The sequence below is a fragment of the Panthera leo genome, chromosome B1 (assembly GCF_018350215.1).
Source record: "Panthera leo isolate Ple1 chromosome B1, P.leo_Ple1_pat1.1, whole genome shotgun sequence".
NCBI classification, from domain to species: domain Eukaryota; kingdom Metazoa; phylum Chordata; class Mammalia; order Carnivora; family Felidae; genus Panthera; species Panthera leo.
Window position 1 is genome coordinate 134120341 of NC_056682.1, and position 13668 is coordinate 134134008.

Consider the following 13668-nt stretch of genomic DNA (forward strand, 5'->3'; position numbering starts at 1 on the left):
ACTTGTCATTTTGGAGAAAAAAATAATAAAATAAAATTAAAATTAAAAGATTAAAAAAAATAATGAAGCTAGATCCTAGGTATGTTTTGGTCTGGTTATTAAGAGAAGCTTGATAGAAAAAAGAAAAAGAAAAAAATAAAAAAAATTAAAAGTTGAAAATTAAAAAATTAAAAATTAAAAATTTGCTCTTTCTGTACCCAAGAAAAATAAACCACACAAACAAAAACAAACCCCAAAAGAAGCTAGGTCACATTTCCCCTAGAGCTGAAGCTTTACACACTTTATGATCTGTAGACTTAGTGCTTGGGAGGGGCTGTGCTTGTTCTCTGTGGAAGGGGCCTGTGGCTCTGATTCTCAGGCCAACTTGCCCTAGTAGAGATGTGTTTGGAGGGCAGAGGGGTGTGTGGCTTGGTGTAACAGCTCTGTTCTCCACTTGTTGGCACTGTTTTGTTCACTGGGGTAGATCAGTGCTTGTTGGATAGGAGTAAAAATGGTTTCACCCTCCTCTCTACTCTCCAGAGTGGGAAGTTGGTTATGTCAGAGATGCGCAGTCACCCTTTCTGTGTCCAAGGCTTCCGGCAGATCCCCCCTTTCACCCTGTCTGTGTGAACTGTCTGCCCTCCTGGGTTTTATCTCAGACAAAGCCGTGTTTGAAAACCCCACACTTCAGAGGCTCCCTGGGTTTCTACCTGTGCTGATCCTCTGAGGGAGGGTCTTGCTGCCCTGTAGCCTGAGCTTGTCCCAGAAACAGTTGAGTGATTGCGTGGTGGCAGCAGCTCAGAGTTTATGGTAAATTGCAACACACAGCTGGCACCACCGTTTGCTGCCCTCAGCTGGCATCTTTGTTCCTATACTAGTGAATGGGACAGCTCAGTGGCTTTGGCCAGGTCTTTTGCCCATGGAGGGACACTATCACCTCTATTGAAAGCACTCCAAGGATCCCAGGGGATCCTCAGAACATGCAGCCCACTCCCATGGCTCTGTCCTGCTTCTTCACTGGAATGCTGTCAGGCACTGAGCTCTGAAACTTCAAACTTTGCTGTTTATAAAAAAACTGGTGGTATTGAAACCCTTTCTTTTTTCCCTACCAGTGGTTTTGGGGAAGTGTTTTCTTGTGCTGTCCCCTGTGTGTTTTCACTATTTGTTTTTCTTTACTCTTAGCTTACCGCTCTCTGTGATCAGGGATCCTTCCCCACTGCAGCACCTGAAGCTCTTTTCTCCCACAAATCAACTCTTCTCAGTTCCTACTTTCCATGGGTTGTTGTTTTTCTTTTTGTAGATGTGCAACTTTGTTCTTTAAGACTTCCAATCAATTTCTTGGGTGTTCAAATAATTGGATATTTATCTTGCTGTTTGAGGGAGGAGGCAAGCCTAGGGTTACCCTACTTCTCTACCATCTTAACCCTCCTCCTTTGTTCCTTATTCTGACTCTTTAATTATTTCACTCACTCCTACTTATGGTCTTTCTAATTGTTTTGATCATATAAAGTTCTTATGGTGGTGATACTTTTTTTTTATAGTATCTGATGATTCTCACTTGAGTTATTTGCTTTCCTTGTGATATATCTGGAGATTTGTGATTTATCTTTTTTAGTGTCTTCTTTCATTTCCAGTACCTGGTAACTTCCAGTTGTGTACTACTCAATGTTTAATCACCAATTCTCTGAAGAAAGCTTGGTTTGTAGAATATACCAGTTTCTATGGTCTAAATGTTCCCACAAGAAACAATTTTAAACCCCACTGAAGTAGCGTCATCAGGCATGGAGTTGGGAAAAGATGTGCACAATCAGCTTTTGCTAGCTGATTATAGGAGCCAACTTCATAACACCACTGGCAATTTTCCTTTTTTAATGTAAATCCAAAACTACTTTTTGTTACAGTTTACCCAGCTAATCTAGAGTTTTGTGATGTGAGAGTTTCCATGTTAGCTAACCTTACCAGGTTTCTAGGACCAGAAGCAATGTTATATGTTCAATATTAAGAAACTTAAAAATGTTTGTATTATAATTCTTGAATTGGTGAATTTTGCTGTTTTTACATTTCTTATTTTATATGTCCTCTCTCTTAATAATCCTTCCTATTTCTTATGTATTTGTTGCTTTCTCATCTCTTATATTCTGGTCTCTATTGCTTTACTCCTGCTAAATAAGTTTACCAAAGGATTTCTTTGGAAGCAATTATCTTGTTATATGAACAATATTTTAAGAGATATTTAGCTTTTAGATATAGACAAGCATAGATTACTTGGAAACGAATAAAGACAAGCATAGATTACTTGGAAAGAAATAATATATATTAAATTTAAGTATAATTTATGAAAAAGTATTTTGTGTACTTATATACTTATGATTAGAGTCATTGAATTATTTTTGCCTTTATACTGAAGCTAATGATGTGCTTCTACATGTTTGTATCGAGAGTGCTCTAAATCAGAGGTTGGCAACCTTTTATTTTTTCTCTTCTTTCTCTCTTTCTTTCTTTCTCTCTTTCTTTCTTTCTCTCTTTCTTTCTTTCTCTCTTTCTTTCTTTCTTTCTTTCTTTCTTTCTTTCTTTCTTCTTTCTCTGTTTTTTTTTTGGAGGTAAGTTCTGTGCCCAATGTGGGGCTTGAACTCATGTCCCCAAGACCAAGTGCCATATGCTGTACCAGCTGAGCCAGCCAGGTGCTCCTGGCAACTTTTTCTATAAAGTGTCAGATAGTAAATATTTTAGCCTTTGCAGGTCATATAGTTTCTATCATAGTTACTCAAATCTACTATTATAGTGTAAAAGCAGCCATAGACACTATGTAAACTAATGAATGGATGTGTTTCAATAAAATTGTATTTACAAAAACATGTGGTGATTTGAATTTGGTCCATGGGCCACAATTTGCTGATTTCTGCTCTAAATGGTAGTCCCTGAGAAAAAAATTGTCCATGGACCAAAAGGTTTAATAATATCTTAAAGTAAGCAAATGCACAATTCTTAATAGAACATTAAATTTAATTTTTTTTCTGTCAGCACTAAAAGGATAATTACTTGTTTCATGGTATATTTACTTTTCATTTGTTTCTTTATATGTACTTTTCAAAAATGTTAATTTTTTTAATTTTTAATTTTTTTAAAGTAGACTCCACACCCAGCGTGGAGCCCAACACAGGCTTGAACTCATGACCCTGAGATCAACACCTGAGCTGAGATCAAGAGTCAGATGCTTAACCGACTGAGCCACCCATGTGCCCCAATATGTATGTTTTTTATACATAGTTGGGAGAATTCTTTAGGGAATAGAAGAGACAGAGTGTTTTTTGTTCTTGTAATTAACAATGACTCTGTATTCTCATATTGTACATATGCTTACAGGCTGTTAAGAGAGTCATATTTTAATAAGTCATATGTAATAAATCAAAAACTATTTACAGTATTTACAGATAATGAATTTGTTGTATATCAGTTAAACTTGGAAAGTGCTGGATCTCAAAACATATTGTGTAATTAATTGCTCATTTAGTTTACTCTTGCATGTATTACATTTAGTGACAAACCATGGGAGCCTGGAGCTGCCCAGAACAAGTTGATTTTTTTGCATCTGTAAAACTTCTTAAACCTCCTGTGGTTTGTTGGCACATCTCACATACAAACGAATTTAAGTATTGATCTAAGCTATTAAAACATATCATAGTTACATTCTTTATAGTATCTGTTGTGCACCAGTTTAATCTAATAAATTAAGTATATCTCATTCATACACCTTGGCCTACTGCTTTGTTCAGGGTAGTCATTAACACATATAGCCATGTAACGAAGAGAAACTCAGTATACTACACAGCAAGGAGTGCACATATGGGACTTTTCCCACAAGAACAATCAGTAATTGAAAGCACTAAACTCCCCAAATTAGCATCCCCTCCTTTTTCAAGCTACTCATGGGTCCTATACTGCACCAAGATATTTTCATTAATTATACTTTAGACTAATATCGAGATAATGCCCTGGCCATTTATGTTGTTTCTATGCAGTGGTGCCAAATGCTTTCTGCCATGTTATTAGGGAATATTATTACCAGACTAGTTTTCTGTAAATCACTGAGAATATCATACTGAACATTCCTTTTCTTGTAATGTCCCTTTGTGGAACAAGGAGTTTCTGCAGTGACTTAGTGACTTAGTCATGGTGCTACATTTAGAATCTTTATAATGCAACCAGGAAAGGTCAGGATGCTTACTTTCCATAGAAAGATTATTCACTCATTAAAAATTAAAATACATTGTTCATTTTAGGTGGCGGGCTGGATATTATTATTTCCCACATGCCCAATTCAGCAGTACAGAACTAAAAACAGCCTTGCTGGGTAGCATTTTGAGGTCATCTGTGTTGGACTCTCATACTCCCACAACTACAAACTCCTCATTCCTAATTTATTAGCACCAAATTTGCTGAAAACTTATAGATCTGAATATGCAGAGATAATAAAATACTTAGATTTGTACTAGAGAAGGAAGGAAGCTTTTTTAATTTGAGTCTGCTTTTATTCAATAAACATTTACTCAACATTAGCTCTATACTGAGAATAGTGTTGGGCCCTGGGGTTGTGAACATGAATAAAACATGGTCACTTTACCTGAGAAGGACATAATGTAGTATGTATGGAATAGACATATGAAAAAACAGTTACAATATTATAAGATATTCATAATAAAAGCGTGAACAAAGTGCTGTGAGAAGACTGAAGGAAAAACTGAAGAGGGGCTGGGAGAACATTTTCCCATTCAATGCCAGAAATGAACATTTGGAAAATGGGAATAAAATAAAAATACCTTTTATAATAATATCAAAAACATAAATGCTTAACAATAAACTTAAAGAAGCATGTGAAAGAACTACGTAGAGAAAATATGTGAGCAAATATACAATACTTTTCTTTGTAATTTAAATTTCCTTAAAATAGAATTGCTTATTTAAGACAAAAATAATAGCCATGTGTTATGGGGCTTATAAAACATGTATAAGTAAAATATATGACAACAATAGTTCAGAGGACTAGAGGGGAAAATTGAAGTATACGAGTGTAAGTTTCTTAAACTATATGTAAAGTAGAATCATATTATTTGAAGTTAGATGACTAAAAATTAAAAATGCAAACTCTAGAACAACCACTAAAAAATATGTATAAATAATAAGCTACTGGGTAAAATAAAATGGAAAACAAAAATATACCCAGTTCTTCTAAAAAAGGCTGAAAAGGAGGAAAAAATGGAATAAAAAATACAAGGGTAAAATATGAAACAAAGAGTACAGTGGTAGGCTTGATCTCAGCAATATTCATATTCACTTTAAATTTAAGTGGACTATATACATGTCTTAAAAGACAGAGATCATTAACATCTCCTCCCTTCTATTCAACTTTGTACTTGAACAGTTAGGCAAGAAAAACAGATTGGAAAGGAAAAAGGAAAAACTATTTTCATCTGCAGACAACTTTTCTATGTGTAAGAAAAATCCTAAACAAACTAAAAATATTTACTGGATTTAATAAATGAATTTAACAGTGTGGTAGAATGCAAGTTCACTTACAAAAATTAACATTATTTTAAGAAATAAGCATTTGGGAAATGGAAATTAAAAATATGCCATTTACATTAGTATCAAAAATGTAAATGCTAAAGAATACACTTAAAGAAAAACATACAAGATCTATACACTGCAAACTCTGAAACATTTCTGAGGTAAATTAGAGAGAATTAAAATAAATGGGCAGATACACCATGATTATGGATAAACTATACCCAATATTGTTAAGATGTCTTTCTTCCCAATGTGAGCTATAGCTCTACTACATTCTCAACCAAATTGCAGAAAGTTTTTAAATAATGTTTTGAAATGTCAGGCTGATTTTAAAATTCATATGGAAATGCAAAGATCCAGAAGAGTCTCACAAATAAAAAGAAGAAAAAAATTTGGAGGACTTACCTAATTTGAAGACTTATTATAAAGCTGCAGTAATCAAGACAGAATGATAATGGGGTAAAAATAGATAGTAGGTCAATGGAACCAAAAAAAGTTCCTGAAATAGATCCACATTTGTACAGTCAATTGATTTTTTGACGAAGGCAGTGAGGTAACTCAGTATAGAAAGGAAGTTATTATGACTGAGGGTACTTGAACAAGTGGCTATTTATAAGGAGAAAAATGAACTTCAGTATATACCTCAATATATAATCACACCATAGATTATGGGGCGCCTGCGTGGCTTGGTTAAGCATCCGACTTCAGCTCAGGTCATGATCTCAGGGTCCATGAGTTCGAGCCCCGCGTCGGGCTCTGTGCTGACAGCTCAGAGCCTGGAGACTGTTTCAGATTCTCTCTCCCTCTCCCTCTCTCAGATTCTCTCTCCCTCTCTCTCTGACCCTCCCCGGTTCATGCTCTGTCTCTTTCTGTCTCAAAAATAGATAAACGTTAAAAAAAGTCACACCATAGATTAAAATTAATTACAGGTGGATTATATTCCTAAAAGTAAAATTAACAACGCAAAGCTTCAAGAAGAAAATGTGGAAGAATATCTTTGTGAACTTGGTGTGGATCACACCCTTGATAAACTCAAGGAAGATCCCTTGATAAACTCAAGGAAGCACTACTAATAAAAGAAAGACAAAGGAAATGCATTTCATAAAAATTAAATATTCCTAAAAGACAGCATTTCTAAGTTCAATATGAAGCCACAAACTGAAAGAAAATATTTATAATATGTATATATGACAGAAAACTTTCATCTGAAATAAAAGATTTCTATATTTTGTAAAAAATAAGAGATAATCTCCTCTCCCCACCCATAATCCACCACCAAATGGGTAAAAAAATTGAAAAGGCACTTCACAAAAGATTATAAATAAGTGGCCAATAAACAAATAAAAATAAGCTCAACATCATTAGTCATCAGGGGAATAAAAAATAAAACCATAACAAAATGTAATTAAATGCCCATTAGAATGATTAAAATTTAGAAAACTGATAAACCAAATGTTGGCAAAGATGTAAAACACCTGAATTTCATACATTGCTGCAGGGGATTGATAATGTGTCTGTCAGTTTTTCATAAATAAAATATATTCCTAATCTCATGATCTAACAATTTTTTCTCTTGGTACTTTTCCTGAGAGAAATGAAAGCATATTTATACAAGAATACATGTAGGTAAGTATTCATAGGAGCATTATTAATAATATTAAAAATTAGAGACACCTCAAATGTCCTAAAGTAGATGGATAGCACATTGTGATGCATTAAACGCCATTATAGAATGAACCATTACTAAAATTTATGCCAATATGGCTGAATACTAAAAACATATTGCTGGGCAAAAGAAGCCCAACAAAAGAGAGTGCATACTGTATGGTTGCATTTATGTGAGTTCAAAGACAAGAAAAACCAATTTATGTTGAAAGAAGTTAGAACATAGTTTGCCTGGGGGGGCTAGGGTTTTCAGACTATTTTTTATCTTCATTGGAATGTGAGTTACGTGGATATGGGCATTTGTCGAAACTCATCAACATATATACTTAAGAACAGTTCATTTTGCTATGTGTAAATTATACCTGATTTAAAACTAAATTTAAAAATTTAAAAAGTAGAGGTAATTGGCAAAAATGATATATAAATCTCCTTGAAATCTCATGGATACAATCAAATAATCTCACAGATTAAAATCTGAGGAGTAAACCATATTTTTTGTTGTTGCTTTGTTTTAGTTTTTGCTTTCTGAGTATATTTTAGTAGTTTGTTTTTTTTTTTTTTTAATGGGGGATTTACCTTCTTATATAACAGAAAGTCTAGAAGTAGAAAAGTTCCCGAATTTCTTAATTCAGTAGTTTAATGTTATCATCAAGCACAATTTCTTCTATCTTCCTTCTTTATACCCCTCAGCATTTCTCTTCAAGATCATTTCCCATTAATGGCTATTATGAGTGTTTTGATTCCAGGCATTTGTGCGTACACAGCAATGTCTAGCAAAAGAATGAAGGACCACTAGTTCCTTGTGTCACTTGAATTTTTTCCTATTATAAAATATTTGACATATCAAATGGTATTTCATATATGTAAGGTTTAAAAAAATAATAGTGAAATAGGGACACTTCGGTGGCTCAGTCAGTTAACTGTCCAACTTTGGCTCAGGTCATGATCTCCCGGTTGGTGAGTTTGAGCCCTGCATCAGGCTTTCTGCTGCGAGTGCAGAGCATGCTTCAGATCCTCTGTCCCTGTCTCTCTCTCTGCCCCTCCCCCACTCTCACTTTCTCTCCCTCTCTCTCAAAAATAAACATAAAAAAATTTTATAAAAATATAATAAGTAAAAAAATAATGATGAAACAAACATGTGTGACTCTACCACGTAGCTTGAAGAAGTAGACACAGATTCTTGTTGTTACTCACATTAATAGCAGTAGCTAGAATGTCAACATTCACGCCCGTTCCTCAGCCCTCAATCACGCAGGGTGACTCAAATGTCGGGTGACTACTGCATATAGAGTGGGTTACATTTTGGAAGAGGAACTCCAAAGGAATGTATTTATACTGGCAAAGGAAGCCATGTATTTATAATGGCAGTAAGCATGGCTTGTCCCAGAGGGACACCTTATCTTTATTATACTGGAGAGTAATCAAACCTGCCCTTTGTTCCAGAGGGAGATACTATCTCTCTCTTCCAAGACTGTTTGCTTTGTAATTATCGTTGAGAAGATAGTCTGGAATAAAAACAGCCAGTGCTTCTGTTTGCAAGATATGGAGAAGTGTGAAAGATCTGATAGAGTATTGTCTTTCAACAGGGGTGTGCTTCTACCCCACCTACATCCCCCATATTTATGATGCATGACCTATTGTCTCAGCATGTTTTAATGCATAGTTTCTTCTTTCCCCAAATATTTGCAATGCAAACTTTAACATAATTAGGTTCCCATGTATGTATGTGTCTGTTTTTGGCTCTTTATTAATTTATAGGTCTAGTTCTGCATCAATCCCACATACATTTACTAACTACAACTGTGGACCCTCCTAACCTCCACAAACACCCATTTTGCTCTTCTTCAGGAATGTTTTATATGTTCTTGCCCTTTCATTCTTTCTTAAATTTAAAAAATCTACCAAGTTCCCACGTAAAATATTTTTTCTTACAATTCAGACCTTCCTTCTGGGATTGTTTTGCTAGTTCTAAAGTTTGTTTAAAAGTTCTCTATTAAGCTCCGTGCAGGTGTCTTCAATGTGACTTCCCACCGTAGATAGATTCTAAGCTTTGTTTCTTGGACTCTGCATGCTACTATGTAAAAATGAAAGTTCTCATCTTCAGACATCAGCAGATGACCTAGGGACAAGAGGCAACTTCAGCTCTTTCACTTCTCTGCATGAATTCTTTCACATTGTTTTCAGCCTCAGAATTAATTTCTTTTTTTTCTTTTTTCTTTTCTTTTTTCTTTTCTTTTTTCTTTCCTTCCCTTCCCTTTCCTTTCCTTCCCTTTCCTTTTCGTTTCTTTCTTTCTTTCTTTCTTTCTTTCTTTCTTTCTTTTCCTTCTGGCACTTCAGTCATGCATTAAAAATATAATTTGTACATTTCATTTAATTTTTTAGGAGTTTTACACCGAGTGGTTTTTAGGATATCAAATCATTCATTTTTCCAGAAACAAAAGTCTTGTGTCAGTCGTGGTTTTAAAATTGTTTAACTCACAGAATTGTGTCTTGCACACAATATATTCAGTAAAGTGAGCTTAACTGAACTGAAAAAGATTTCAGTTGGATTTCTCTGATGCTGCTTCATCATACTCAATAAGACAGTGCTTAATTTGGCATTACCACCATTACATGATTTTATCCTGTCCTTAATACTTTGCAAAATTATAAAATATTTTAAATATATGGAAAATAATGTAATTGAAATCTTTGTACTTAACCAAGATTAAATTGATGTTAATATAGTGCCCATTTTTTTTCTTGGTTTTGGTTTTATGATTATATAACAAAGTAATGTGTATGATTTTGTATATTTTAAAATTTTATATTAATAATATAATGATCTTCATACCCTTTTGAAACTTGCCTTTTCCCCCACTCAACATCATGTTTGAAAAATTTATCTACGCTGATACCTTAAGCTTGAATTCAGTTATTTCAAGTCCTATATATAATTCTATTATCAATTAGTGTTTATTTAAAAGTCCCTTTATTCTGCAATAAGCATGCTTATATATATGCTCTTGAGCATATGTTTGAGATTTTTAAAGTTAGTTGCCTAGAACTGAAAGTACTGTATAATAAATTGTTCTAAACTTTAACTTATTAAGTATATCCAATTCTTTTTATCTAATCTTTATGATTGTGATGGTGTTGATCATTATAAAAATAAAACATCTTATCTTACTTTATTATTTAGTGTTTATGATTTATGAAAAGTACCTAGTACTAGTCGGGATAAGGATTATGCTGAATATATGTTATGCATGACACCTTGTGTTTAATTCAAATTATATTAAAGTTTATGCTATTAAATAATGAAAAATTAGGTGATTTAGAAATTCATGCCCCCCCCCTTTTTCTATAGGTATTTATGAGCCTCCATTTATTGTACTACTGCAGTGAACCAACCTTGGATGTGAAAATTGCCTTTTGTCAGGTGTGTGTTCCTTACAGGTAAAACAAGGTACAGTATATTCCCTTGTATTTCCATTTTGCCATTTCAGCTTGCCTATGTTCTACACCAAGTTAGTATTGATATAGATTTAAAATGACTTGGGAATTAGAGGTGGGTAGTTAGATGTTTTTTCTTTCCCAGTTTTCTTAAGTTAGAATAGAAATGAAGATAATTCTTTTTAATGATTACAAATAATAGTGTTTAATCACTGTGTAATGTGATTTCTTTTTAGATTTTATTTATACTTAATGTCAGTAATATGTCTTTCCTAATCCTTGAATGTGGCTTCAATCATCAAAATAGCTGAAGTCTGTGTTATCATTTCTCATCCTAAGGACTAATGAGCTCTATGTAGCAGTTCTCTGATACCCACATATAGTAACATGCAGGGGGTGCTCAGTTTGTTTTTTGATGCCCAGTGCTAACTGGTAGTTGGTAAAAGGGTAAACAATAATAATAGCAAATAAAGGTATATTTAACCTACAACGAACAATAATAAGAAGGTAGTGTAAACGGACCAGATAAAAGACTGCTTTCCTCTATTCACACACACTATTCTTAGGAAAGAAGCTACCTGGGAGTGCCTGGGTGGCTCAGTAGGTTAAGCATCCAACTTCAGCTCAGGTCATGATCTCACGGTTCGTGAGTTCGAGCACTGTGTCGGGCTCTGTGCTGACAGCTCACAGCCTGGAGCCTGCTTCGGATTCTGTGTCTCCCTCTCTCTCTGCTCCTCCCCTGCTCACGGTCTGTCTCTCTCTCTCTCTCAAAAATAAATAAATGTTAAAAAAAAAATAAAAAAAAAAGAAGCTACCTGGGGTGCTTTTTCCTACTATAGGTATGTTTAGGGTAATCCTAAATTCAGCCTATTGTTATGGTATAATTAATAGTGCTCCTTTTTACTCTCAGGACTGTTCTTTGGATAATAAATTATATAGTAACTTTATTCATGCCCCAAGCAAAAAGCAATTCAGTTTTTCTGTAATGATTTTCATTGTATCTTCTCACTGAGCTGTACTATAAACAGGCAGTGACATGCATCTATTGAAACAAGGTTTAAAAAATAACCACACCTTCTATTATTTTAGTACAGTTTTTTCTGATTCTAGAAGTAATATGTGCTTATTACAGAAAATGTAAAAACGTATACAGGGAAACAAATATTCTCTCTGAGTATAAGTAGAATTTCTATTGGAGAATAAAACGTGTTTGTTACATGCTACAAATAGGATTTACTGATCTGCCTCATCTCTCTGACCTCTGAATGTTGTAGTGCTGGAGGCCTCAGGCCTTTAGATAACTTCCAGTCTCTAACAAGAACTCTGGATCTGGACAGCCTTGGTTAGAAACTCCAAATCTACCACTTATTAGCCATTTACTTGTGGCCTTGGGCAAGTTACTTAATCTCTCGGTGCTGTAGTTTCTAAATTTGCAAAAAGAGGACAATCATAGTACCTACCTTCCAGGGTCATGAGAATTAAGTGAGTTAGTACTTGCTAGAACATGTGTTTGTTAAATGGCTAACTAAACTTCAAATAAATTTTCATTCATTCTTCTGGTGCTCCAATTGAGTCCCAGTGTTTTAAGTATTATCAGTATCTTGACTACTTCCACAATTATGTGGCCAACCCAAACCTCTCTCCAAAATCAGACTCAGGCCCAAGTGCCTGTCCTACATCTTCACTTACAGGCCTATCAAACTCTGCAGACACTGAACCAAATTCCTGAACTTTCCTCCAAAATTGCTCTACTCTAATTCAGTAAATGCTAGATTCACCTTTCTCAGGGCCTTAGAACAAAATCTTTGGAATCATCTTTTGGGCAGCACTTCACATTCAGTTTGTTAGCAAATACTGTTGGCTCTATATTTAAAATATATCTGAAATCTCACCACTTCCCAACATTCTGTCCACAACCATTTTGACCCAACTGTTATTTAAATTCTAGTTAGCTGACAGATAGTGTAATTAGTTTCAGGAGTAGAATTCAGTGATTCAACCTACTATGGCCTCTTGCCTGGATGATCACCAGAGCTTCCTCCTTTGCTCACCCCCACATAGTGAACTCTCAAAACATCAGCAAAAGTCATATTTGAAAAGTATAAGTAAGACCATGCCTCTCCTTGGCTAAAACCAAAACAAAACAGAAAAACCTTTCAATGTCTTTCCATCTCACTTATGGTAAAAACCAAAATTCTTAAAATAAATACCCAAGTCTTTACCATGTAGTCACCTAGAGACCCCCTCCCAGAAATGCTCTTCCTTTAATGTCCACTTGGCTCACTCCTCCACCACCATCAGGACTTTGTTCAAATGTCATTTTTTAAGGGAACCTTTCCTGGTTCTCCTATTTAAAATTGCCCCTTCTTACCTAGTCTGCCTACCTGACTTCTCAGCCTTCCTCTTCCCCTATAACACTTTTTGGTAGCTGGTATACCATATGTGTGACTAGTATGTTGTGTCTCTCTCTCCACTAAAATGCATTTTTCACAAGGGCAGGAATTTTTTCACTGGTGTGGTGGAGCAAGCTCACGCAGGCTCACAAGAGTTGATTGAGCACCTCTCTCCCCAACTCAAAGTTCAATGGTGTGAGGTCAGTAGATTGAAGTCTGTTACTATCGGAGTATGTACATTATGTAAATAAGCAATTACTACAAACAAGAGTCCTCCCTCCCTGTGGTTGTTGAATATTTACCCAGCATGCTGTTGAAATTTTGTCTCATTCGCACACTGATGTGCCAGAGTGCTAAGCACAACATGTGGCATGGCGTGGGCTGTCACTAAATATTTGCGTAATGAATCAATGAATGATGTATATTTGGTTTAGGTAAGCAGTTGCAACTGTGACTGTGCATTGTTTGAAATGAGCAGGCCTGAACTTCTGGGTAGAATGTCTGGGCCCTACCACTGGCAGGCTATTTGACTGTGTGCTGTTTCCTTAGATTCCGAGAGCCTATTCATTAACGATGGCCATTAACACTTAGAAAGTGAACCGCAAACAAACAAAAAACTAATTCATGTTTT

At 35.0% G+C, this 13668-nt stretch overlaps 1 protein-coding gene across 17 annotated transcripts in view; it reads left to right on the plus strand.

Annotated features, from left to right (window-relative positions):
- The window catches only part of MAPK10 (mitogen-activated protein kinase 10), a 580375-nt gene that overhangs the window by 377573 nt on the left and 189134 nt on the right, over positions 1-13668 (plus strand). For 15 of the 17 annotated variants that reach the window (XR_006201836.1, XR_006201835.1, XR_006201837.1 and 12 more), the window contains one exon: positions 10559-10630. The exons of 1 other annotated variant lie outside the window; for it this stretch is intronic. Coding sequence is in view for 3 of the 16 variants with exons in the window: in XM_042935997.1 (XP_042791931.1) it covers positions 10565-10630 (66 nt within the window). In the remaining 13 variants the exon portion in view is untranslated. Of the gene's footprint in view, positions 1-10558; positions 10658-13668 lie in introns of those variants that run through there. One more of the 17 variants, XR_006201846.1, reaches the window with a different exon arrangement.